At 51.2% G+C, this 26579-nt stretch overlaps 7 protein-coding genes across 7 annotated transcripts; 3 read left to right on the top strand and 4 right to left on the bottom strand.

Moving 5' to 3' along the window:
- Window positions 1-1712: 1712 nt before the first annotated feature.
- N7481_005053 (uncharacterized protein) lies at window positions 1713-2246 on the bottom strand (the record flags this gene model as incomplete). The annotated part of the gene is made up of 1 exon (XM_057264272.1): window positions 1713-2246. One exon carries the CDS (start codon window positions 2244-2246, stop codon window positions 1713-1715), a length of 534 nt encoding a protein of 177 aa, XP_057121992.1.
- Window positions 2247-3888: 1642 nt separating this feature from the next.
- On the bottom strand, window positions 3889-7079 carry N7481_005052 (uncharacterized protein; the record flags this gene model as incomplete). The annotated part of the gene is made up of 17 exons (XM_057264271.1): window positions 3889-4356; window positions 4437-4500; window positions 4573-4607; window positions 4675-4750; window positions 4959-4987; window positions 5092-5106; window positions 5167-5185; window positions 5245-5329; window positions 5403-5451; window positions 5504-5524; window positions 5588-5630; window positions 5687-5774; window positions 5855-6135; window positions 6191-6548; window positions 6659-6729; window positions 6792-6929; window positions 6982-7079. 17 exons carry the CDS (start codon window positions 7077-7079, stop codon window positions 3889-3891), a joined length of 1938 nt encoding a protein of 645 aa, XP_057121991.1.
- A 499-nt stretch (window positions 7080-7578) lies between these two features.
- On the top strand, window positions 7579-12528 carry N7481_005051 (ubiquitin-binding serine/threonine protein kinase VPS15; the record flags this gene model as incomplete). Its single annotated transcript, XM_057264270.1, has 3 exons — window positions 7579-7792; window positions 7850-7970; window positions 8028-12528. 3 exons carry the CDS (start codon window positions 7579-7581, stop codon window positions 12526-12528), a joined length of 4836 nt encoding a protein of 1611 aa, XP_057121990.1.
- A 3279-nt stretch (window positions 12529-15807) lies between these two features.
- On the top strand, window positions 15808-18638 carry N7481_005050 (DENN (AEX-3) domain protein; the record flags this gene model as incomplete). Its single annotated transcript, XM_057264269.1, has 2 exons — window positions 15808-16188; window positions 16260-18638. The coding sequence occupies 2 exons, from the start codon at window positions 15808-15810 to the stop codon at window positions 18636-18638; spliced, it is 2760 nt and encodes a 919-aa protein (XP_057121989.1).
- Window positions 18639-19416: 778 nt separating this feature from the next.
- N7481_005049 (SDR family NAD(P)-dependent oxidoreductase) lies at window positions 19417-20637 on the bottom strand (the record flags this gene model as incomplete). Its single annotated transcript, XM_057264268.1, has 4 exons — window positions 19417-19873; window positions 19935-20265; window positions 20331-20362; window positions 20507-20637. 4 exons carry the CDS (start codon window positions 20635-20637, stop codon window positions 19417-19419), a joined length of 951 nt encoding a protein of 316 aa, XP_057121988.1.
- A 656-nt stretch (window positions 20638-21293) lies between these two features.
- On the top strand, window positions 21294-24497 carry N7481_005048 (TBC domain-containing protein; the record flags this gene model as incomplete). The annotated part of the gene is made up of 1 exon (XM_057264267.1): window positions 21294-24497. The coding sequence occupies one exon, from the start codon at window positions 21294-21296 to the stop codon at window positions 24495-24497; it is 3204 nt and encodes a 1067-aa protein (XP_057121987.1).
- A 468-nt stretch (window positions 24498-24965) lies between these two features.
- On the bottom strand, window positions 24966-26513 carry N7481_005047 (uncharacterized protein; the record flags this gene model as incomplete). The annotated part of the gene is made up of 1 exon (XM_057264266.1): window positions 24966-26513. The coding sequence occupies one exon, from the start codon at window positions 26511-26513 to the stop codon at window positions 24966-24968; it is 1548 nt and encodes a 515-aa protein (XP_057121986.1).
- Window positions 26514-26579: the final 66 nt, after the last annotated feature.

Genomic DNA, 26579 nt, shown 5'->3' with positions numbered 1-26579 from the left:
ACCGTCGCTAATTGAGCAGCTATTGTTGCACCACTGCACAGGCCGAGGCTTTGATTACGGCCTTTTTCCCCTCTAAACAGATCGGGGGAAATCATCGTCAAGGTCGCCATTGGAAGAGGCTTATAGTATAATCGATCCTTGACTCTCTCGCCTGGAAAAACTTCATGTCCCTACAGCAATACACAAATGCAATGTATGACTGCAGGCAGAATTTTGCGTTGTATAAGGCAAACCACATGTACGGAAAGCTTGGGCCGATGCTTCGAGACATCATCCATAAGAAAAAGCGCCAAATTGCACTGCACGGAGCACGAAGTAGTGTCCTGGTTCTCGAATGGCGTCGTGCCTAATTGCGACGATCACCAACCGGACTGTCTCGATGATCCTTCGCCCCATCTTAGCGTGTGATTCGGCGTTCGCTAAGTGGAGTGCGGCAAGAGTCTCGACTCCGGCCAGACGATCTCAAGGAAGAAGATCTGGCTCTTTTTTGTCCTTGGAATCTCCAGGAGAAAAACCGGAAGGGCTTAGGCTAAACGCTTATCACCCTGCCAGGCATCATGGCGGCTATTGACAGGTTATTCACCCAAATTTGCTGGAACAACATGCATTAGCAAATCCCGACCGTCCGAATGAATCGCTTTTTAGAAAACCTCGATGATCTCAGCCAACAAGTAAGAATTTTCATGATTCGATCAGATTTGATGAAAATAAGAGTGGGATTTGGATGTGGAACCCCGCTCCGAAATGGAGAGATCAGGTTTACCGCGCGCCAGCTTATCATGTGAATTGCATGATATCACACCAGAATATCAGAGTGATCACCGTATGAATAAGAATAATAGGTACATGTTGATATCACAAATAGAACATACCGTCAATTCAAAAAAACCCCAATAAGATACAGCGCAGTCCACCAAAATGCATCGAAGTATACCACCGGGAGCTATAAAATCAAAAAGAAAAAAGGACAAAAGCAAAGGTAATTACAGTTGACCAGGGATAACGCCAAAGAAAAATGGGACCCGCCCGAATGCTATACTCAACTCCAATCTTCTCGTGATGAGATCGTGTGTAATGCTGGGACTGGAAGAGCGAGAACGACGATCTCGGCCCAATTCTGCTCAGCAGATCCACCACAGGCAAAGCGACCGAGATGCCCACACACTCAGCGCCGAGATTTGGCATGTTCGCACTTCGAATTTTGCTTCTGCAATTTCAAGGAAGCATGATAATCCTGGCCTTTCATTAAAGAATAAGAAATCGTGTTGGGTGAGATTCCTGAACATCTTTTAACATGGCTAGGCAACACGAGTAAGTTAGTACACGTAATTTGAAACAGTAACTGGTTCGGGTTCGGTTCTCTCACTTCAAGAGGTCCTCTGCACGAGCAAAGCCTTTCCCGCACCGCTGACAGTGATGTTCGCGAATATGAAGATGTTTCTGAATTAGGATAAGCGTTTGTCAAAGCAGCCGGGTCAGTTATCCTCACGTTGTTGAAATGGCGCCTCAAGTCTCCTTTTCTTCCGAAGGTCTTCGAGCATTCAGAACAGCTGACGCGGGAAATCTTCCTGCATTCGGGATCGTGTTGCTTTTCATGCTGCCTGAGGTTCGACTTCCTCGTGAAGGTATTCCCACACTTTGGACAAGCAAACCTATTTCCCGAGGCTACCTTGATTTCATTGCAAGCAGTGCGAGCTACATCAACACTTTCGCTAGAGTTGTTTATGAACATGTAGGGTCTTGCGGGGACAGTCGCGTTGACAGAAAGAGCCTCCAGGGGATTCGTCGGTCCTGGGCATGGCATGGGGGGCCCAATATCCTGGCATTTGATGGAATACCTCCTGCCCGCACTGAATCTCCAAATTTGAGCCGTAACTTGGCGATGCGCTCAATTCTTGAGATCCACCCCAGTCCTGAAAGCCGTTGTATGCGGCGAAGCATAATTTATTTGAGGTGTCTTGAGGTTGGAGGGGAGAGCCATAGAAAGCTGTCGTCTGTAATAGCGAGTCCGGCGACTGATTTAGAGGAGACATCGGGTAAGGCATCGGACGTTGATAGCCAGCGGTATGGTCGAAGGTGGGGTCCAATCCGCAATTCATTATACCCAATCCAATAGGTTGAGAAAGCGCTGCTTGAGGTGCCGTAGCAGAAACTGGAGATGAGTAGGCATATGATGTCTTCCGAGAATATGCATCCATCGGCAATGAAGGCGCCATGGGTGATGAGCGATCTGCTATCTGATCCATGGTGGCTTGCATCCTGGAGTATAACAGTCCAACGATCAAAGCAAAATGCACAAATGAGAAGATCCAAAATAAAACCACCTGAAGAAAGTCTATATCAAGGGATCAAAGAGCCCAGAGGTAGTGACGGTGCTGAGTATAAATAACGAACGATGACCATCTAGGGCTGTTGGTGACAAGCAGCCACATTGCATAAATGGTGGCTGAGGGAAGTGAAGAGCGCAAGGTTGGTGCAGAATCTGCCTGTCGACACGGTGAAGAGTCAACGACTTGACGCCTCGAGCGACGAGGCAGATTTTCAAGTGGAAGGGAGGGGGTGTTATGCAAATGCGGTGGGAAAGTGAGTGGGGGGGGGGGGGGAGGGAAACTAACGGCTGGGGGATGCTCGGGACCAGTTCGATCAGTCCGGAGTCTACAAATCTGTGCAATCCCTGCTCCAGAGATTTAGCGCCGAAGGAGTTCAATCAAATGCCCCGGGCTTTTGAGTCGGATGGATGTCATGATCTCCTTTTCAAGCCTGGCCTTGTGGCCGGGTAGTGAAAAAAGCCGGCTTATACATCTGAAAACGAGAATGAAAAAAAGTAAAATAAGAAGAAGGCCAGGAAGTTGGCATCCATAAGGGTATCATATCAAAGATTACCAAATCCCCTTGAAATAACCGCACAACGGCGGCTGTAAACTGTGGTGCTGGAAAAGGCTAACCATCTCTTCGATCACCGCTGGGCTGGTCTGTCCAACAGCGTTGCGTCCCATGCAACACGAACAACCAAACAAAAGTCTGGAGGGAGCCCATGGTTTTGGAATTGACTGGCGAGGTGCATTGTAGTTGGCGACTGGGACCCAGTGGTGTACACAGCCGCAGGTGCCGGGAGGAAGCAAACAAACCTTGCAATAGACTTCACCTTGGGGCGTATTCGGGAAACGATCATCTCATGCCCGAATACACAAAACATTTTGGGCATCATGACTCTCACGGGTTGCAGGTCCGCCCTTCCGAACCGTTCGATTTCATGTATACCATCGGCAGATACTCCACCCAAACCCCACAGTCTGTTCTTTTCGCAGTTTGTTGCCGTTGAGAATAGATTCTCATCTCTTTAATGAAGATTGATATTTCGGCGGGGATTATTTATGTCACTGCCAGTGCTTTGCAAAAGCAAATTGCCTGCCTGGTTCGAGGTTCTGTGTGATCTCTTGGTCGCACCCTTGTTGACGCTGGAACACGAGATGTCAGAGTGGCTCCCCACTTACCCACATCTGCAGCAGACTACCCCTTAGAGCGAGAGCGAGACGTGTAGGGGGGGGGACGTGCGTGGCTCTAAGCGCCAGGGTAGTGGTCCCTCTTACGCGAATTGCATTGCCCCTTTTTCTTCATCCCTCATTGTGGAGATAGTACATATACTACAGTAGCGTTGCAAAAGTTTGAAAACCCATATTGCCCACCATGATTGACCGCCTTCTAATGGGAAACTAGTAGCAACCTGAAATGGAATAGATAGGCCATCAGGTAATTACTAATTTCTTATTCGAAGGCGGAGAGGAGAACAGTCAACAAGTTTTCAACCTTTGGAAAGAAGTAAAAGGGTGGGAAAAAAAGATAGTCCGAAAATCGAAAATTGAAATCCAAAAACCATGATTCTAGCGTTTAGTTGTTGCCCTGCTGCGCTTCTAGGTTTGCTGTGACGCGCTCCACTTGAACTCGAAGCCGTTCTATGGATGAGATCATCTCTGTGATCTGAGCAGTCTGTGCCTGTGCCTGTGCCTGTGTCTGTCCGGGCCGCGCGGGGTCTAGTTCTTGCCCGTCGTGCCGATCCACCTGCAGTTGCTCATTTCCCAGGCCCAGGCGATATGTTTCGACTACAGAAGGGTGCAGTGGGTCCATGCATCTCGACACACCGGGCTCGACAGCAGAAGTACCATGTTCTTGTGACGATGCCGGCGGTAAGCGACCGGTTGATGGCGATAAGAGATGTCGACGACTTGACTCGTACATCCAGATAAGCATCACAAATGGCAGATGGGTTGCTCGCAGGAGAATAATGCGAACCCGGCGAACAGCCTCCGCAGATAAAAATAACCGCATGGGGCGAATACAGAGCAGCGGAATAAGATTCTGTCACAGGTGAGCGGGATGGGCCCAAGGACTTTTCTGGAACATGTCCTTTGCATCGGCGGAAGGCGGCGCTAACTTACCAGGGGCGGCATGAAATATGTCAAACGCCGGGAATTACTGCTTTCCAACACATAGATGGATAGTCTGGAAAATCAGTCAACACGCCCCTCAGCCCCCAGTGGCACAGCCATGATTCAGACCGTTTGAAATACTAACTGAAAAAGGTATTCCTCTCTGGCATGCAGCATCACCTGGAGGAGGATATTCATTAGCCTTGGGCGCTATGTACAGCGTAAAGTCAATTCTTGAGAACCTTACCCCTTCAAGACTCATGCTCATCAGACTAATCAATGAAGAGAGAAGCAAGATGTTGGTCATCGACACGAAAACCAACCTGTAGTCATGGCTATGGTCAGTCTGGTTGAAAAGCAAGTGCCCTGCAAGATATGTGGTAGTTATTGCGGGGTTTTCGGTACTACTGCAGCCCATCCTCTTCGCACGTATAACGTGACCAAACGGAAATGCAACAGCTGCAGATGCATTTTTTCGTTTTGTTTTGCCTTTTCCTTTCGGGTGGCGCAACAAAATCATAGGGAACTCACATCAAGCCATAGCCGAAGATCGGGGAGATCTAGACATTAGCGCGTCAGTCAACTTGTTCCGATAGCCAACCATTTTGCCAAGAGACAGGGATTGGGGATTCGGCTTGCAATTGCTGCAAAGCCGGAGACTTACCTCAAACGCGCTGTCCTGTGAGCGAATCGATTCAGCCACCGTTAGTCCAGGTTAAATAATTGTTACGACACCCACTAGTCCAAGTGAACCCGATCTGCCTCGCGCAGTTAGCAGCTAGAAGCGGTCGAGAACAAAGGATCTTCCCCGCCATACCCAAAGAAAACCTTCACCAGCATCTCTGACATTTCCTTGAGTGACAGGCGGTCACGGGCGAGCATGGTAAATGTCGTCAAGAACCCTGTAGCCATCAGCCCACATCTGTCAGAGGATGTCTCAGTCTCCAGAAGGGGCTGTGTCTGTGCCACTCTTACCGATATACAAGACCATCACCACCGGCATAAATCTAAAAAATGCTTTCGTCTACGGTCAAGTCAGCCTTGAGCTTTCCGGCGGGTTTCAGCGTATGCAGTACCATTTCCTTGAGTACGGGAATCTAATCGAAACCGGTTAGCTGCGATTCATGGGGCGAGGGGTGTTAGGGCATATCTCCACTCACTAAGCTGCCGAAGTATGAATTCAGGCTCACGAGCGAGCAGATCCTGTGCCTGCGTCAAAACTAGTTGTTCATGCACACCAGTGTTGCAGAAGATCATACCTTGGCACAAGAAAAAGTGCCTCGAGAGAAAGGATGTCAAATGAGAAGTTTAGAATGTAGTTGTCACCTCTGACTAGCCCGATGGCCCCTTGATAGTCTCTTTTTCAGCTTCTTACCCTGTAAATGCCTCATGAATCCTCACAAGGCATACTGGATGACGCAACTCACTGGCTATGATGAAAGCAAAGCCCACCCCGATAATACCGAGATTCCAGAGGCTCCAGAAGTCCATTTGGTAGAACAACACCCCTGCATCGACGAGCCCGCTGAGTTCATCGTAAGCAAAAGCGGCAATCCAAACATCCAACAGCGCTTCAAAAAATCCTACGCTCGTCTGATTTCGTTCCACGAGCACTGAATAGTAAAGAACTAAAAATGAGAGGAAGAATGCAGCTTCGAACATCTTGCGATAAACAGGGACTCTCAGACGAGAGTACGGATCAGCCGTTCTTCATGGGCCAGTTAGCATTTTGCTCTTTTTCCTCACCTCCCGCAGCCACTTACTTCCTATTAAAAAGCTGGGGCTTCTTCTTCGAATGCACCGTGAGAGAATCCCAAAAGACTATCCGGCCGTTCCAGATGTCATTTACAACACGCTGAACCACCCGCTGGCTAAGGAATCTCTTTGCTTGAGCAATTGCGGCAATCTCCAATGCATTCAAACCAAAGAATTGCGAGTATGGTGAAATATCAATGCGCCCTGGTTCGGTGGCCTGTGGGCCTGCGTATGGTTCTCCATTCTCATCGCGTTCTCGGGGCCGCTTCCCAGGTGTAGTGCGTTTGACAGGTGTTGAGAGGTCCGAGAGTAGTGGTGTCGTCTCCAGATCACTCGCTGGGACGAATCCCGAAGTTCCACGTTCGACTTCGAAAAGATTTGTCGAATTCCGGCGGGAAGAGGTAATTCCTCGAGCAAGAATTCTATTGTCTCTCGCTGATTGAGATGACACAGGAATTGCCAGGCCACAAACTCACAAGCTGATCCTCGACTTTCATTTAGACCCCAGTCATCATCGGTAGCGTTACTGAAGTTCCATTTCAAAATCCTTGGATGGTTTTTTGTTTAGCAATCCGATCGTCAGCAGGGAGAAAGAAGGACGGGTCTTACATCAAAGCGACTATGATAAATGGGTTGTGGCTATCTTGGGCGAGGGCATGAATTAACTGCCTCAGGCGATGACCTCGGGCACCAAATCTCATCTGCTCGAAGGAATATTCCATATCTCCGACGGCCATGGAAATGAAGCTACGGCAGGCATTAGACAAAGGCCGGACCGCTTCGAGAAGGAAATGTTCACCTGGATAACTTTGGAATGACTTCAAAAAGTGACTCTTCTGTCTCGATGATGGGGATCTCAATATGATCCATCAAATCGGGATATTCCATCATCGACATGGCAGCTGAGTACTACCTAGCTGGTGAAGAAGCCATTTAGAAACATTCCCAACAAGTCTGTAGCCAGACAGGCCGAGGATCATATACCAAATATCTAGGTAATCTCTGAATGAAACGGAGATTATGCCAAGCGATGTCTTCGAGGCTGCGGCTTATATCCCCTTTTAACGTCCCTTGTGCACGTCCCGCGCCACGTAGAAGGGCTAAACGTTAGTAGCGAGTGGACATTGTATGTAATAAGATAATTCAAAATGGACAAAAACTCAAAAAGTGGCGATACAAGCAAAATTCTCACAGTCTTGTTGTATTGTTCAATGTTGATTCGTGGTCTAGATAATCATGTAAAGGCAAGCCTCAGCCAAGCCCGCTGGACGCGCCTGACCGCCCAACCCAAACATGACATCACGTGGCCCCACCGCCCAGATAGACCGACGTTATCAACAACCACCCAGCTGCCACTTCCATTCTCTCCAGCCTAGGGAGATGCGGTCCATACATCATGGGTCAAGGCTACTCCATCACAACCCTGTCCGCGGGATCGGCAGGGATCGATGTTCCCGAACTTTCGGACCTGGTGTATGAGAGGTCCATGGGCGGTGGCCGATTTATGAAGAGCATCCGCGCCAGGCAGCAAAATGGCCTTGTATTCGTCAAGGTCATCATGAAGCCATATCCGACAATGGAGCTGGAGAAATATGTGAAAGCTATCGCTCGTGCGTCATGGTGTCTTTGGAAGTCTTTCGATCGGAACTAATCAGCATCATCCATAGGGGAACGCAAGCTCTTGACTGATGTGCCAAACGCATTGAGCTACGAGCGAATCCTAGAAACTGGTAATGGTGGCTATCTGGTGCGCCAATACATCCACAGCTCTCTCTATGATCGTATGAGGTACGGCTAATCTCGTTTACCACCATCTCGAAAAGACCCATGCTTACAGGTCTACAGCACCCGACCATTTCTCGAAGACGTCGAAAAGAAATGGATCGCATTTCAACTGTTGTGCGCCTTGCGTGATTGCCATTCCTTGGATGTGTTCCACGGTGATATCAAAACTGAGAACATCTTGGTCACTTCATGGAATTGGCTCTACCTTTCTGATTTTTCTTCCTCGTTCAAGCCAACCTTTCTTCCCGAAGATAATCCTGCCGACTTTTCGTTCTTCTTTGACATATCAGGTCGACGAACTTGCTATCTGGCTCCTGAAAGGTTTCTTGAGGCCGGAGAAGAGGAAGGCAGCCGCAACGTGAACTGGGCAATGGACATATTCAGTGCCGGCTGCGTGATTGCAGAGCTTTTCCTTGAGTCGCCCATCTTCACTCTAAGCCAAATGTACAAATACCGCAAGGGTGAATACAGCCCAGAGCTGAGTCAGCTGGTGAAGATTGAAGACCCGGATATTCGAGAACTCATTCTACATATGATTCAACTGGATCCAGAGTCTCGATATTCCGCCGACGAGTACCTAAACTTCTGGAAGAATAAGGCCTTTCCCGAATACTTTTACAGCTTCCTTCACCAATACATGTCTCTCATGACCGACCCTTCATCGGGAAGAAACAAGGTGGATGCAGAATCGACCAATCGGGGGGAAACTGACGACCGGATAGAGAGAGTTTGTCTTGACTTTGACAAAATATCCTATTTTCTTGGTCCCGCGGCCCAGGTTCCCCAAGATGTTTCCAATAAGAGCATATGTCGGTTGACAGGAGATGTACTCCCAGTCAGGCTCGATCTCCCGAATGGTGATACCACGACGTCCAATCCGCAATCGCAATCGCAATCAGATGAAGGTGTTTTGATATTTTTGACCCTTGTTGTCTCCAATTTGCGGACGACGGCCAAGGCTTCTGCTCGGGTCAAGGCCTGTGATATACTTCTAGCCTTTGCAGAAAGGTTATCGGATGAGGCCAAGCTCGATCGTGTCCTTCCCTATATCATGCTTCTTCTCAATGACAAGACCGATTCAGTGAAGATTGCAGCGATTCGAACCCTGACACAGCTTCTGGATATGGTCCACGAAGTCTCTCCCGTGAATGCCTACCTGTTTTCCGAGTATATTTTCCCAAGGTTGCAACCTCTAGTTGTAACTTCCAAACACAACCCGAGTCCGGTTGTTCGCTCCGCATATGCCTCTTGCATTGCGTCCTTGGCGCATTCTTCGTTGAAACTCTTGGATATCATCCAAGCATTGCGCTCGGATACTCGTCTTACCGCGCTCATTCCCGTTGGCTTCGAACCTCGGTGGACCGAGGACGCGACGTTCCATAATCTCTATGATGTCGCTCGCAATGATCTTTTAGAATATTTTGAGTTTCATACGAAAGCACTACTGACGGACGCAGATCCTTCCGTTCGCCGGGCATTCCTAGGGTCCGTGTCCAGTCTCTGCGTGTTTTTCGGGAACTTGAAATCGAATGAGGTTATCCTGAGCCATCTGAATACTTACTTGAATGACCGAGACTGGATTTTGAAATGCGCTTTCTTTGAGACGGTTGTTGGTGTCGCCGCATATGTGGGGACTATCAGCTTAGAGCAATACATTTTACCTCTTATGGTACAGTCTATGACTGAGCCAGAAGAATTTGTCGTGGAGAAGGTAATCCGGTCACTTGCAGCCATGGCTGAATTGGGATTGTTTCAGAAAACGACGACATGGGAACTTCTCCACGTTACTGTCGGGTTCCTAGTTCATCCTAGTGTCTGGATCCGCGAGGCTGCTGTGCAACTGATCGTCAAGTCTGCCAAGCATTTCACCATTGCGGATATTCATTCCATTTTGACACCTCTCGTTCGCCCTTTCCTCAAGGTGAAGGTCATCGAATTCTCTGAGGCAGAGTTTTTTGGTGCTCTCAAGCGTCCGATCTCAAGAAATATCTACGAGGTTGCTTTTCATTGGGCTTCCAAAACTGATAGAGGGGTCTTTTGGAAGTCAGCCAGCCCATTTGGTCTGTCGGATGGGCATAGCCCTCGCATAGGACGAAGTTCTACGTTTAGCTTGAGCTCACAAAGTAAGAACGACGAAGATGAACAATGGCTGTCCCGGCTACGAAACCTTGGGATGGGCTCGGAGGATGAGCTTAAACTCATTGCACTCAAGGATTATATTTGGAGAGTATCCCTGCGACAAAGCAGAGAAGCCGAGGCCGATCCTCCGTCAATAGGCGACATCATCAGTTTGTCTCAAAATGATGTCGCCCCTCAAACAGTCTTCTTTGACAAGCATCTCAATGAAAAGCCGAGAAATGTCTCCGTGGACAGAAGCGAAACTCCTACTCCAGAGGACAGGAAACCGCGAACCATCGCCGACGCTTTACTTGATGCTTCAACGACAATTGAGCGATCCCCTAGCGCTCATCGCAAGCACATTCGGGCCAGGAGCAATCTTCATAGGGAAGTACAGCGCCCGCACCCTAGACGCTCGGATCAAGCCGGTACAGAGTCATCAGCATCATCGCCCTTGGCATCCTCTCCTGCTGCAGGTCCCGGGTCTCGTCCACTGTCCCCGCCAAGCTCAGACGTTGATCGAAATGTCGCCGATCGCCGACTCAGCTCTGGCCAGGAGAGCACTTCGACAACTCCTACTCATACAGACACTCTTTTATTGCGAGGTGTCTCAGACCGAGTTCAGAAAAAGTCCAGTGCCATCAATCTTCTTGGTCGCCATGAGACCTCCAAGGCGTTTGCCGAAACCAGTACAAGTTCAGCAAACGCATTTGGAAAAGTCGATGCTCCAATTCAGAGAGCAGATACCCCGCAACAACAATCAGCTCTCGCACAAGCTTATGAGCAAAAAAGAACACCGACCCCGTCACGGCAATATCGTGCCAATCATTCTTATACGGGCGATGACCCGGCCGTCTTGCAACTACTGGACAATGTGTTTGCCGAGAATTATCCAACTGATCTGTTTGATCTGGGGCCGTATGTCAAAGAGTTGGACCCTCGACTACCAATTCGTAAGCCCGGCACGCAAGACCCCGGGAGCATCTGGCGACCCGAAGGAAACCTTGTAGCAACTTTTGGCGAACATAGTGGACCAGTCAACCGCATCGCCATCCCCCCTGACCACTCCTTCTTTGTCACTGCGTCCGACGACAGCACAGTCAAAATTTGGGACACCACTCGGCTGGAGAGGAACCTGACGCCAAGATCGCGTCAAACATACCGTCATGCTCCGGGGTCTCGTGTTAAAGCCCTGACGTTTGTTGAGAATACCTACACATTTATCAGTGCTGCAACTGATGGTAGCATTCACGCTGTCAAGGTGGACTACCAAAAGGTCCATGAATCTGCTCGATATGGAAAACTCCAGCTAGTCCGCGAATACCAACTTCCATTGGCCGACAATGGAATACCCGAGTATGCAGTTTGGATAGAACATTTCCGGGATGAAGGACAATCAACTCTGCTTGTTGCGACGAACACTTGTCGGATCTTGGCAATCGACATGAAAACCATGCTACCGATATTCACTCTGAGAAACCCCGTCCATCACGGAACACCTACGACTTTCTGTTGCGACAGGCGGCACACCTGGCTTCTAGTGGGCACAACTCATGGGATTCTAGATTTGTGGGACCTTCGATTCCGCGTCCGCCTGAAGGCCTGGGGACTACCAGGCTGGGGATCCATTCAGCGGATCCAACTTCACCCAACGAGACCTCGCGGACGCTGGGTCTGTGTATCCAGCAGCGGCAGCCACGGCAACGAAATCACTACCTGGGATATCGAAAAGTTCTGTTGTCGTGAAGTCTTCCAGTCGACTCCGCTCAACACCAATGAAAGCAACTCGAACGGGACTGGTCAGCGTAGCTCTCGGGGTACCAGCGCTCGCCCGCGCCGGTTCAATCTCAAAGGCGTTGAACCATGGCCTGTCGACGAAGACCGACCGGAAGGTATGCTCAGTCGCTTCGCGACGAGTCAGCCCGGCCCAGTAGGCCCGGAGAGTGGGAAAGACCCTACAGTTCCATCGAACAATCCCCCTGGAGATCGACTGGGCACATGGATCTTCACGTCTGGTCTAAACGTCCCCGAAAACGACAAGGGGTCCAGTAAGTGTGGATTCATCGTCTCCGCGGGGTGTGACCGAAAGATCCGCTTCTGGGATCTGGCACGTATCGAGCACTCAATGATTGTCAGCGGCCTGGACAATGTGTCCGAAGGAAATGGGGCTAGCAGTAGGCCTCGATATGAGGTGTCTCAGCCTATCCCCAACCTCGTGGTGACGACGGAGCAAATCCCTTCCACTTCTAGTGGTAGCGGGGCGAGTGCAGCTGGCAAGAAGGGGGCTGGTCCGCGACCCCCACGCAGTACGGTGATTAGTTTGCAGCAGCAAATGCTTCTCAAGAGTCATCTCGATATCATTCAGGATGTGGCTGTGTTGCGACAGCCGTATGGGATGATCGTGAGTGTGGACCGGGCGGGAATGATTTATGTCTTTAGATGAGCGGGAGCTGGTGCGATATTTGTATGAATATTTGATTAGTAGGACATGAGATTACTACTAAGTACAATACCCAATCGTTCAAAATATTGTGCACCTGGCATTTCAGGGTTCCAAGATAACTTGGTATACTACTCCAGGGCTACTAGTACTTCTACCCAGTAGTATATTCCAAGGATGAAAATCTGAATGACCTCGGGAAACTTGGAACTTGAACCTGTAGACCTCGGACCTTCAAATTTCATTGCTACTACTAGAAGTACCTCTACCTAGGTAGCTTAGGCCATGCCAGTGGTACTTCGTACTAGTAGTAGCCTGCCAACCTGAACTTGGAGGTTTCGAGTTGGATTCTAGTTGTTCTCCCACATCAACTAGTACAAATGTAGTAGCTAAGGTACTACTAGTACTGCTACTAATAGGTCCACGGGTAGAAATAACCTTGGAACTCGCCAGCAGCCTTGCACCAGGGCAGGGATCTGCCAAAATTCCAAGGTTGAATATATACTTTGAGAGACTGCCAGTGGGCGCAATTGGAATCGGAACACGTCCGACTGGGCTAGGCAAAAATCCCTTTGAATGCAATATGTACAGCCTCGGATTAATTCCTTGACATGTTATCCACCTGGGCAATCCTCCGAATTTGATTCATCTAAGCTTCAACATGTCTAAACCACCTGGTACCTCAGGTGGCAAACGAAATGATGCACTCTACAGAATCAGCTCTGCTACGACCTTGATCTATCTCGCGCTGCAGTGGGGACTCGCAGCAGAGTACATAGCCACGAGTCACCGGTACATTGACCAGCGCGGAGAAACACCAGTATCCGACGTACCGGTTACACTGCTGCAGGTACACAGAAAGTGGAGGTTAGTCGAGGGACGGAGGAAGCTGGGCAGTGGGTCAGCGTCCACACAGGCGAAACACTGGACCGTAAATGGGGTTGGTGATCGGCAGCATTGACGGCCAGAACGAGCATAGCTCCAGAGTAAGGAAGACTGGGGGAGATTTTACGGATCCTACCTCCATCTGCTAGGTGCGTTCCGGTACGGTGCATGGATGACCGGATTTCTACCGATGTATCAATGCGTTCCCTCTGTCCTGCAGCTAAGAGAGGAGGCGGGAACTGCATCACCCTAGCACCGTCGAGAAGCGCGGTACGCTACCGGGGTGGCCCCTGCGGAACGAACTGGTGCGATCATCGTGCTCCAGCCCCGATCCCTGTTGGAGCATCTGGGATTAGTACATCCTGGGTCTGGGTCTGGATCCAAGATCGGTATGGGTTCGGTGGTGGGTAACCCAAGCTGTGTACGAAGGCCACTCGATATTAGCTGGGAGGGATTTTTCGCGTGTCAGGATTTTTCCTTCTCGCACGTCACACGCGAATGACAGAAGGCAAAAATGAGACAAGGTTAGCTAGCACCACGAATGAGGGGATTGGGCCGATGGATGGAAGTGGGATCTCCGTTGCGAACTTCCTGAGTTGGTCCGGTAGATTTTGACACTGGTGGAGTCCGCGGGAGGTGACGGGCAGCAGAGTGGAAGCAGAACAGAAAGAAAGCTACGAAAACGAGTAAGAAAGCTACGGAAGATAACAGAGGCGCGCGGGGCTCTTCTCGGAGCTTTCGGTGTTGCCGTTTTGAAGCAACGCGAAAGATGAAACATGGAACATGGAGAAGGGAAGGCAGGATGAGACCCCCGAACCCTTTCCCCGTGCCCCCCCGGCATTGAGCAGGTCGAGACGCACTAAAAATGCAAGACGCGCCCGGTAAGTCATTTTGCAATGCATCCCATCCCAGGGGGGGCAGGGCCCGGCACAGACCACCGTAACCAACGATCGAAGCAGGTCGAAGGTAAAACCTCGGACATGTGGGTCCGGATGTTTGGGGCCAGGGGTAAGCACCAGTCATGGCGCAGCTGAGGCTCGACACGGGAAGAGAAACAGAGAGGCAGAGCCATGGGAGAAGCTTCGGCCCCAGGAACCAAGGAACTGCCTGGAACCGTGGACGGCTGGGGGCGCTGACAGGTTCGCTTCCAAATCATCGAATGGATCTCGATCGGCTCTGCAGATACTTCGATCGGGCGAATTGGGCCAGTTGGGCCTCGGCCGCGTTTGAGGATTGAATATCGTATTTTGCAGAGCAGGAGCAGGGCCGACCCAAAGATTGGCGCAAGATTGGGATGCGACTATTGATTCTTGATTTGATTTGATTTCTCTCTTCTGGGTGGGTGGGTGGGAATGGGTAGGGCTAGGGGCTTCACAATAAGCATTGAGCATTGAGCATTGAGCATTGAGCATTGAGCATTGTGCATTGTGTTGTATTTTGCTGCTGGCTGCCGGCCTCCTCGCTGCACGCAGGCGAGACACGAGAGCGAGAGGTTGTATGGCATGGGCATGGGCATGAGCATAAGCATGCCCATCGGCAGAGCGGATGCAGGGTGGTACCACGGCTTGCCCACTCAAGAACGAGGCCTCGACGGTTGGACGATCAGTGGCGAGGAGCGGTTTTCAAACAGTTGAAACTGCACGATGTGTCTAGAACTCTGTTGGGAACAATCTGACCTGTCGCGGGAGGGAGTGGTAAGAGTGGTCAGAGTGGTTGTGGTTGTGGGGGAACGGCGGTGAGTCTACTGAGTCTACGAGTATCAGATTCACTACACTACGAGTATACGGAGTACATTACGAATATACACTACGAATATACAGCCGAGTATACAAGAAGCCTGCCCCTGAGGGTGAAATCACAATTGCTATGCAGCTATTATCATAATTATAATACAAATAAAACCCAAAGGATCTTAAATTAACCGGAGCCAAGTGGAGTCACTAAGAAAGATTGAAGAGATTCGACTGGTGCGTTCCCCTCCGACGAACCCCCTTTGGTAGAGTGACCCGCCAACTTTCTCCTATTCTCCTCCACCCCCCCTGATATTCGCTCGCTCTTTGCTTAGGTGAATTACTCCGTACTCGAACTTTACTCCTCTTTCCTTCTCTCCTCTTTCTCTCTCTCTCCTTCAACCGTCTCTCCCAACCTACTATTTCCCCCCCCAAATCGTGGTTAACCTCTGGTTTCCATGGCCTCGGGTGCACACTAAATCGTTCAATTGGAGTATTACGCGGCGTCTCTCCCTATACACCTATCTGTATACGGTATATCTCTCATTCTTGACCCGCCTACCTCCGAGGCTTCAGCTTCAGCTCCAGCTTTAGCTCTAGCTCTGTCGACTACTTCGACCAATATACACAACTTATATAACACAAGCACCATACACAATCCGCCATCATGGGACATTCTCTGAGAGATCACTCGTCCTTTGTCCGCCCGGCTACCAGGGATCGCCCGGCGACTCGCGGCGAGGGGGAAAATTCGCTGGTCGTCCCCAGTCGCACGTCGTCGTTGCACTCTCGCATCACCCAACCCATTCCTTCAACTCTCAACATCAAACCCGCTCAGCGGACCCCAAAAACTCTCACCCATGCCTACATGGTATGCGGTGTTGGCCGTGAACCCTCCCAATGGGTCAAGGCTCCTGCCCCGGCCCAGGGTAAGATTGGCCACATGAAGGGCGCTGTCGGTCAATTCTGGCTGCCAGAGATTCTGGGCAGCAGCCCCCGATTGGAGCAGGATAACGAGATTGCTCGAGCCCTGCACTCGGCGATGAGGGTGAGCAAACAATCACCGAGGTTCGAGGAGGTATTAGAGATGGATTTAAGGTTAACTGACTGGAATGTTAGGCATGTTTCCCCCACGATGTCGAGATATGCACAGGCAAGAGCCAGCCTCACTGTGCCCACCACGCTTTCGTCCTCCAGCAGGACTCTTCTCACACTCTGTACGGTATCGCGCTGCGCGTCTGGTCCCGTGCCGATGAGAAGCGCGCCGAGACAATTCGCGAACTTCGCAAGAAGACGGAGCCGGACTTCTACGACAACCCCGATGAGACCTACTGGATTCCCTACTGCTTGAGTTTCCTTTCTCGCTACCCCCTGTACGACCTGTTAGGTGATTACCTCCGTGGTATGTGGATTCACTGGAACAAGGCCACCAACCTCTTCCACGCCGAGGAGGTTTCTCGCATTCTGAGCTTCCCGGCTCCCCGTCTGAATGATCTGGTCCGTATCGACATGAAGGATTACGCTCTCTGCTACCAATTCCCCTCATCCCCGACCGGCTTCCAGAACTTCGCCATGTGGCCCCTTTTCAACTGCCTGTCAATTCCCAACATTGTCGGTGTAATTGAGGCCGCCGTGTCGCCTACTCGCCGTGTCATCTTCGTCTCTCACTACGCGGCCATGTTGACTGCCGCCGCCGAGACCATTCGCTACTGCGTTCGCGTCTATGAGTGGAGCGGTCTGTACGTTCCCGTGGTGCACGCCCGCCACGTGAAGGAGCTCGTCCAGGAGCCCGGTCCTTACATTCTGGGTATCACTGCCGAGTGCCGCACTCTTTTCAACGCACCCTCTGATGCTCTCGTCGTCGATCTCGACCGTAACTTCGTTCTGACTTCCAGCCCGCCCAATGTTCTCAACCAGGGCCAGCGCACCAAGTTCATTAACCGACTGACACAGGCCCTGAACGGAGATGTTTCCCCGTCGGGTGTCCCCACTCACCTGCGTTCGGCTTACGCTGGCGGCAAGCTGATCCCTGCTGGTCAAATCATCGTCATGCGCGGTGAGGTTGAAAGTGTCCAGGAGCCCAACTGGTGGAACCAGGATGCCGTTATGAGTGTTATGGACCATGTTTGCGAGAAGCTGGGCCGTAACACCGGCATGAAGGCCATCTTCGGCGGATCCGTCAAGAAGCCTCTCATGACCAAGGTCTCGATGCGCCACCTCAACGAGATTGTCCGTGAGCGCAACCAGTACTCTCGTGACGCGATGGAGGCCTGGCAGGACTTCATCAACCTCAAGGGCAGAATGGACACTGAGCTCAGCAAGGTTACCAAGCGCAACAACTTCCTGGTCGAGGAACTCGAGACCTGGAAGCAGCAGTTTCTCAAGTTCCAGGCCTTCGCCGAGCAGCTCACCAAGGAGACTTCCGAGCTTAAGGTTAAGATCGAGAACCACAAGCGCGAGAACCGCCGTCTCACTGGTCTCATTGATCAGCAGAAGGATGATGTCGCTCGTCTCACTCTCCGTCTGTCTGGCACTGAGAAGCAGCGTGACGATGCCCTCGAGGCACTCGTCCTCCAGCAAGAGATTGCTGAGGAGCTCGAGCGTGAGCGCAAGCGCAACCAAAAGGAGATCTCTGCTCTCACCCACACTAACTCCACCCTCTCCCGCGAGCGTGAAGACGCCCAGCGTGTGGTCCTGCACCTGCGCAGCCTCATCAACGGCAAGAGCCACCACATGGAGCACATTGTTCGCTCCATTGGTAGCAGCTCCGAGATTACTGAGATGGTCGAGCAGGGTTACGAAGACGCTCCTGAGGAGCGCACCGAAGAGCGTGCTAGTGCAGAGTCTGTGAAGGAGTCAAACAAGGAGAACAAGGTCTCAAATAAAGCATCGGTAAATCAAATGAACCCCGAGCTCGAGCAGCACTTGCTGAACCTCGGCAAGGACCACAAAACCCTTGCTCGTCTGAGCGTCACCGACGTTGCAGACCGTTACCTGCGTGATAAGACGGACGCTATTGCGGACATTATCCGTAGCATTAGTGAACAGTGCGCCGCCGCCGTCGAGGGCCTCCACCTGGCCCAGGATGCCGAAGATGAGGAGTCTGCCGAGGCTTCCTCGTCCAAGATCCACCAGAACGGTTCCCCCCGTCTGGGCTCAGAGTATGAGGACGGCCGGACCACCCGCGCCACCAGCGAAGTGAGCGACATTGACAACTCGCTTCACCCGGACAACCGCCACTCCAGCATCCCTCCCACCCCCGACCTGGTTCACAACCGCTCCAGCACTTCCATGTCCATGGTCAGCAGCTCGACTTTCCCCGAGCGATCCAGCCAACAATATGGACCGGGTGAGATCCCCACTCGCATCGTGGAGGATGACGATGAGCACGCCCATGAGACCGAGAGCATGGACGACCAGCAAACCGAGACCGGCACTCTGTCCAAGCAGGCTAGTGAAGATCTCATGCGGCCCCAGACTGCCCGTGTGATCTCCTAGATTCTTTGAATTCTTTTGACATATTTTTTTGCCTCCATCAGCTATAGATGATGTGCAACGCTTGACTGAGACGACCCTTGTTTGTTTCCTGCCTTTCTGATTCTACTTTTGGCGTGATTTTATCCTTCTTGCTGACTCGTGCCGTGAATACCTCACGCGTGCACATGTTCTGGTTGTCCGGCGTAGCCTGGTGCCTTTTTTTTTTTTTTTCTCTCTCTCTTCATTTCGTCGTGTCGCTTTTGATACTCCCTTATATCCATCCGCCCGCAACCATTCCATCCATCCTTCTTGTCAATTGTTCTTCAGGGCTATTATGTTTCCTACGGGGTCTTGCAGCTCCCACTTTTCCCTTTATTTTTTTTTCTTGTGCTACTGCCCCCCAAGGAATCTGTCACTATTTTGTCTTCGTCGTACCTTCTGGTATGGAACGGCTTTTTGCTATCCGCCTATCTTGCGCCCTTCCAGCCTTGACTTGGCTCGAGGGAGCGCATCCCACTCTGCACCCATCTGCAATTCTTTATTGCGGTTTCCTACTGTGTCCCTAGTTTGCCACGCATTCTCCTTATTTCCTTTTGTCCGCAATCGTTGAACTGGACTCTCGATTGTCATGGATCATTCCATTCTGTTGTATTTAAAAATGGATCTCTAATCACCATATTTGCTTCAATCCGGTTGCCTTTAGCAAGCAAGGAAAGTATAAGTAGTAGAGCTCCTCGACTCTACATGTCATTTCACTTAGATACTTCATAACTATGTACATGGAAGACTAGGTGAGAAATCATGCCAACTTTCCAGGGACGACAGGGTGTCCAGCACTCAATCCACCGCACACAGCCCACGCCTGGCCATTGACATAGCTGCTCTCATCACTACCCAGGAACAATGCCACCCGCGCGACCTCGTCCGGGATGGCACCACGCTGCATAGGGTTCAACTGCCCAATCTTGCGAGTGGTGCCGCGCTTCTTAGCGTGATCAAAGACAGACTGTGTCATGCCGGTCTCGATCAGACCGGGACAGATTGCATTGATACGAATACCGGTCCCGGCCAACTGGTACGAGCAGGTCTGGGCAATAGAAACCACTGCCGCCTTGGAGGCGGAGTAGTCGGTTGAGCCGGCGTTGGACCGAAGTCCGGCTACCGAGGCTGTGCAGATGATTGAGCCGCTGGGGTATGGCTTGGATTCAGAAGTGACCTTCATAGCAGGGGCAGCGTGCTTAGCCGCCAGGAAGACTCTGCAAAATGTTAGCTCCAGTCCTAAAGTAGGAGGGAAGCTTCCTCAAGATGAACCCTTACCCAAGAGCGTTCGTTTTCATAGTGTTCATGAAACCATCTCCATCAATCTCAGTGAACATCTTCGGTTGTCCTACGATTCCAGCATTGGCGAAGAAAATATCTAAGCGGCCGTACTTGGAGATCGCCTCGTCGATGACGCCGGACACGGCTTTCTCGTCCCCGGCGTCAAATTGACGAACATGCACATCTACACCGGGGTAGAGAGACTCCATCTCCCGCTTATGAGTTGCGAGATGGGAGTCGCTGAAATCGCAGAGATAGACCGCCTTCGCGCCATTATTGGCGAATTGGTGTGCGCTGGCACGACCAATACCATTGGGAGAGTTGGCACCTGTGAGTGATGGTGGTGCATGTATTAGCGTGATGGATCTTTGTACGAGTTGAGATTTGACGTACCAGTAACAATGACGACCTTATCTTTTGTTCGACTGCGGCGAGGGAGGTGTTAATCACTGCCAATTCTAGTGATCTGAATGATTCGACTTTGCTTTTTCTTTTTTGCTTCTTTCTTTCCAGGGGTTGTGCAGTATGTATGGAGTATATCAGACTGTACTCGAGACTGTGATACTTACGGGCCTGCAGAGTCCTGAGCAATGTGCCGGATTTTGGAGATATCCTCGAAAGTCCCCTCGTCGGGGATGCCTTCAACAAGCTGCTTGCTAAGAGCTTGGAGGCGCTGTTTGGCGGCGGAAGAAGAAGACATGGTGAATATAGATGGTGTTGGGGTTTGGAGAGAAAAGGTAAAGAAGTCCGAAGGGTAATTGTCGACCTCCTCTTCTGCAGTCACTCAATACTAAATACTCAACACGAAGAGGGAAGAGCTCGCCCGCATCGCACCTTCCCCACTCCGCGGTTATGCGGAGTGCCTCGGCACAAGTCACATGACTAGACAACAGCTCCGGTCACCTGACACATGGTGTATCCTCACGTGATCAAACAGGTGTCGTCATGTGCCCAGTGCTTGTTTTGGGCCCTCCAAGCTGTCGGAGTTGTCGATGAGCCTGCAAAGTTTCGCAATTTGGATATTCCTGCCTTTCTGCAGTTGAACCTGTCGAGGTATTTTGCGATATCGATTTTCCCTTCTGCACCAACTGCAAAGTGCGTCGATCTCCCTTCATTCCCACAAAGATCCACTCCAAATCGGCTAGGATCGACCAACACAACCACGAAAGGGCACATAACACGAAAGGTGGAGAGACCGATAACTGACAGACAGCCCTTACAGCATTCTCTTACTATTGCACCTTGTTTCCTCTGCAAGACCTTCTATTCCCTTTTTTCGTCCAACTCTCTGTCCAGCATTCATGAAGTCCGCAACCACCCCATTCGACATCTACGCCCTTCACCAGTCGTTGAGTCATGGCGGAGCAGCCCGACCCTCACCCACAACGGAGGTCCTCATCCCAGGCGTCGTCAGCTTCCAACCGCAGTGCAAAGGCTAGGACATTACGATCGAAGGTCCAGAAGCGCCATTCGGGTTCAAACTCACGCACCGATCTGACTTCGTTCCCTTCTCTGCCACCGAGTTCTCCACCCGACAACAACCCCAACTTGACACGAGGCCTGACAACTACGTTGCTGACGGGAGATACTGGAAATGGCCCTAATGAGACCGGTCGCGGACGCAAAGCTACCCTGGCCCGACTGACCACTGGGGTATCCCATGCCTCCGGCCGCGCCGCCTTATTCGATGATTCGCTTCCGGCTCGTGATATTCCAGGTGCCCTGCACCTCGCGGACGATGGGCATATCGAACGTATGATATCTACTACCGGTCCTGTCAAGATCGTCAGGCAGTTTGCTCGTGATTTGGCCCAGCGGGATGCCGAGATCTCCGCACTGCGGCAACGGGCCGATGCGCGGGAGCGGGAACTGAAGAAAATGCTTCGAGAAGTGTCGGTGTCTAATCAAGATATTGAACGCCGGTTGCACCAAATGGAGAATAACCCTGAAGACCGCACTTCTGATGGAGACAGTACCCACAGCCTTGGTCAGGCCTCTCAGAGCTCCGGCCTGGATGGTCTCATGTCTCAGGCCATGACGGACGCTGTTGGATCGAACGATGGTGATACTTCTGAGCACAACTCTGATCTTCAGGCGACTATTCGACCTCAACGAACCGATGAGCTGCGTGATGCCGAAGGCAATCGCAAACGACAAGGCTCCCTTCGTGGCTGGCAAGAGTATATCTTTGGATCAACGAATCCCAGTCGCAAGACCAGCCGTGCAAGCAGTATCATGAGTGACATGCAAGAAGTCGAAGAAGAGGATCCTCAGCGCCCCCGAGCCCCAAGTAATCCTTCTGTCCGGCGTAAAGCTCTCGATGAGCAGCTGTTCCATCCCCCTAATGGAAAACCTGGTTCTATTGCAAGTGATACCTTGGGAAGACGCATGGCAAGTGGATCTACCAATGGGGACGACGCCAGTGTTCATTCGCGCAAGTCATCTCGCTCCCTTGGCTCCTGGACTGTCAAACTATTTGCCGGGAATGCTCAAGGGCAAAAGGATTCTAGTGACTCGGAAAGCAGTCGCAAGATCTCCAATAGCCAGGACAAAAACACCGAACCCAAAAACTCGATGAGCGCAATGGCGGCATTGAAACGAATCAATAGCAACACCAACATGCCTGGCTCCGGAGGACGATCAGCTAGTAGCAACACGGGCACGGTCAGAATTAACCCGGCTGCACGAAGAACCCCGATATCCAACATCTCGCAAGTTACAGCGGCGGCTGAGAACTCGGACCGAAGCTCGACTAATCTTGGCCCCGTCGAGATGGATGCCATCTTGCCTATGGAGTCTCGCCCACCGACCCTCTCCCCTATCTATAATAATTCCCAGTCTAGCGAATTCCTGACAGATCGATTTGGGTTCATTTATGATCAACGTCGGAAAAAGCGTCAAAGGGAAGCAAATGCTAGCAAGACTAGTAAACACCGGCTGAGTATCACAGAAACCCTTGGCAACCTCCGCAGTGACTCGGATGTCGAGGATGAAAATCAAAATCTTCCCTCAGCCACTCCAGAAACCCCCAGCTCTCCCCCCGACTCTCCTGTTGATCCCGAGAGTGGGAATGCTGGACTTCGCCGCTGGCAAGACTATCTCAGAATGCCATCTCGTCCGACAGAGCTCTTATCCCACACGCCTTCCACTGCTCCTATAGTCTCCTTGACTACTGCAGAGCAGAGTCGCTCCCATAGCTCGTCCGTATCGGTGGATAAAGATGGAACGTTGTCGCTCAATTCAGGCCAACCTTCCGCCAGCACGTCGGCAATCACGGCAGATCGCCCGGAGTTTGCGGGGATATCCTCGGAGGAGCAACCTGCTATTCGAATCAATGCCTCTGAGACCGAACCTGTCAAACTTCTACTTGAACAGCTCACCGATCTTCACGATACGCTGCAGCGTGATCGAACAGTGAGGTGGAATGAGTTTCTTCGCAAAGTACGAGCAGAGCGCCGCAAAGAAGGCGAAGCAGCCGCCGCCGCCGCCTCGTCCTCTGATAAATCTGTTACTGCGGTGGACACCCCGGAAGCAATTCTTGCAGATGGCGAGGTCATTGGGATTTCCGGCCTTGGGAACAAAGGAAAGGTTGGCCGCGCCAAGTGGCGAGAGTTCCGAGCGCTTGTCCTTGGCGGTATTCCAGTTGCTCTTCGGGCCAAGGTCTGGTCTGAATGCAGTGGTGCCTCGGGGATGCGGATCCCAGGATATTACGAAGACCTTGTGCGAGGAGTCGGTGGCACCGAGCCGGATCCTTCAGTCATTGCTCAAATTGAAATGGATATTCGTCGTACTCTGACGGACAATGTATTCTTCCGCAAGGGGCCAGGTGTTGCCAAGCTGAAAGAGGTTCTTCTGGCATATTCTCGCCGCAACTCGGAAGTGGGCTATTGCCAAGGCATGAATCTCATTGCCGCATCACTTCTTCTCATCATGCCCACTGCCGAAGATGCCTTCTGGATTCTCACCTCTATGATTGAAATTATTCTTCCTCAGCATTACTATGATCACGGTCTTATGGCATCACGCGCGGATCAGGCTGTCCTCCGACAATACATCACTGAACTACTGCCTAAACTGTCTGTGCACTTGGAGGAATTAGGCATCGAGTTGGAGGCCCTTACTTTCCAGTGGTTTTTGTCTCTCTTCACCGACTGTCTCTCTGCAGAGGCACTCTACCGTGTTTGGGATGTGGTTCTCTGCCTCAACGTTACCAGCACAGCACAAAATGGTGTCACGGCAAATGCATCCGCTGCCTCCAGCATCAAAGAAGGCGATAAAGCCACACCAACCTCGGAAGATCCTACGTCTGGTGGTGGAGGTGGAAGCACGTTCCTTTTCCAGGTTGCTTTGGCACTGTTGAAGCTTAACGAGCCGCAACTGTTAACAACCTGCTCCACGCCAGCCGCTCTTTATACGTACATCAACCACCAAATGACCAACCATGCCATCAGCATTGATGGTCTAATTCAAGCTAGCGAAGCTCTTCGCAACATGGTACGCCGGGAAGACGTTGTTTCCCGCCGAGCCGTTGCTTTGCGAGAAATGCGCGAGTTTGGTTAGGATACCCCTCAACACTTTCATATCTCCCTTTTCACCTTTTCTTTACTACTGGCGGATATTGTCGTTCTTTTTTGTCTCACATTAGACTTGACGATGCCAACGACAGAAGCATGGCTCGGAGTTTTGGCATTTTTATCTTCTACCCTTTTTTATCTTTTTATTTCTTCATTGATATCCCACTAGCTTCATTCCCTGGCGCTTTCCTTTTCCTTTTTACTTTTTCCATTCCAGCGAAACAGATCTTGGTCCTGGCATTCAACCTGTTCCCTATTTTCCTGCGAATGCATTCGAGATACCCCTAGCTCTTTTCACATGGGTTCATATAAGATTCAATAAACGTTCGTGGTTGGGTTCTATTTACCTCCATTCGTACCCCCGAGGCCCCTCTTCTAAGTCTTTCTAGGGTCTATCTGTGGATCTATTCAGTTTATAGTCTATACTAAGTCTATCTCTAGCTACCTAACCCATCTAAATCCCGCCCACTGAAAACCGACTCCAGCTCCGGATCCGAGCTCCATGGATTCTAAAAATGATCGGCGATGCCATGATGCATGCGGATAGACAAGCCAGCAGTGTAGCCGACCAGTTGATGTGCAGTGTCTCATACATCGGGCCTTCAAATAATGGAAAGGACGCAGACACAAGGCTTCGTACCATCACATGAATACTAATAGCCGACACCGTGTTCAACAGGTAAACATCAACAATATACGCGATACCCGTGATAAAAATGAGCTGTAGAGACAGTCCGATGAAGAAGCAGGCAATCACCTGCGCAACCCAATGCGTATCCCCACTCCAGCCAAACCAAAGCAGACTCGGCGGAAGCAATACTGCACCCAATATCATCGGCGGTAGTCTATCTTCAGGAGGCACGCGGGCTGGGACGTCGTCTACCGCTGCCTTTTGTGCACGTACCCATTGCCTCTTGTACCAGGTCATTGTGAAGAGAGAGAAAACCCCCAAAGCAGACAACACGCCCAAGCCAACAGCGGCAAATGGGAGAGTGGCAGTAGGCACGCTCCAACCACGTATTCGAAATGCCCGTGGGAATAGCTGGTACGAGAGGTACAGCGTGCCGTAGACTAGGGTCAGATAAGTTGTCATCACGATGAGAATGGGCTCTTGGCAGAACATGCGAATGGGCTTCGTGCAGTATTTTCGAAGCAGTACTTGCGGGTTTAGGGAGGCCATTTCCGCTCGCGCTCGGTAGTTCGGATTACCTGTTTCGCGGCGCAGGTGGGCTGCCCGACGCATGAGGAGGCGATTGTGCGAGGATTCTCGCAATAGTGCGATGCAAAGGAGTCCGACCACCCCGCAGAGGATCAAAGATGTCCATGCGGTCCAGCGCCAGTTGTATCTGTCGACGATGTATGCTCCGACAATTGGACTGATGGTTGAACCCAGGTTCATGATTGAAGCGGATGTCCCGACAGCAATGCCCCGCGTGATCGGGCCGAAGATATCGGCCAATAATCCCGATCCAACGGCGAGACCGCCACTCCCTAGCATTCCTGCCAGAAATCGAGATACTAGGATCGTGGTGACGTTGCGGGCTAATGCAAGTGGGATCTGGAAGATCCCACACCCGGCTAAAGCAACCACCATGACGGGCAAGTTACCTACTACCTCCGCCATAGGTGCGAATATAAGTGGACCGACTGCATATCCAGCCATGAAAAGTGCAACGCCTAGACTCATTACTTCCTCCGATACGCCATATTGCTGAGCTGTGACGCTGGTGGCAGACCCGAAGATACTCGAGCAGAATGAGATGGAGAATATGACGGCTAATGGTGCGAAGGATCGAAGCAGTTTCTTATGCGGTGGCCAATTCTGCGGGTTTTCGGGGTCGTTAGGGCCATTCCAGGTGACTAGGTCGAATTTTGACTCTGGCTCGCTCGGTGGAGAGGCAGTTCCTGGCGTGGAGGCGCCGTCGGGCACTGCAACAAGATTGACCTGGACACCTTGGTCCTGTTTAGACCCTTTTGCGGGAAATAAGCCCGATGAATCCATGGTGGAAGGAGATGGAGAATATTGGAATTGCGACCATCAAGACCCCATGAAAATCCCTTTTGGGCC

The sequence above is a fragment of the Penicillium waksmanii genome (assembly GCF_028829765.1).
Source record: "Penicillium waksmanii strain IBT 27052 chromosome Unknown utg000005l:1.0-5232799.0:1.0-5237142.0, whole genome shotgun sequence".
In the NCBI taxonomy this organism is placed as follows: domain Eukaryota; kingdom Fungi; phylum Ascomycota; class Eurotiomycetes; order Eurotiales; family Aspergillaceae; genus Penicillium; species Penicillium waksmanii.
The sequence above is the reverse complement of the archived record's forward strand: the minus strand, read 5'-3'. Positions and strand labels throughout refer to the sequence as shown.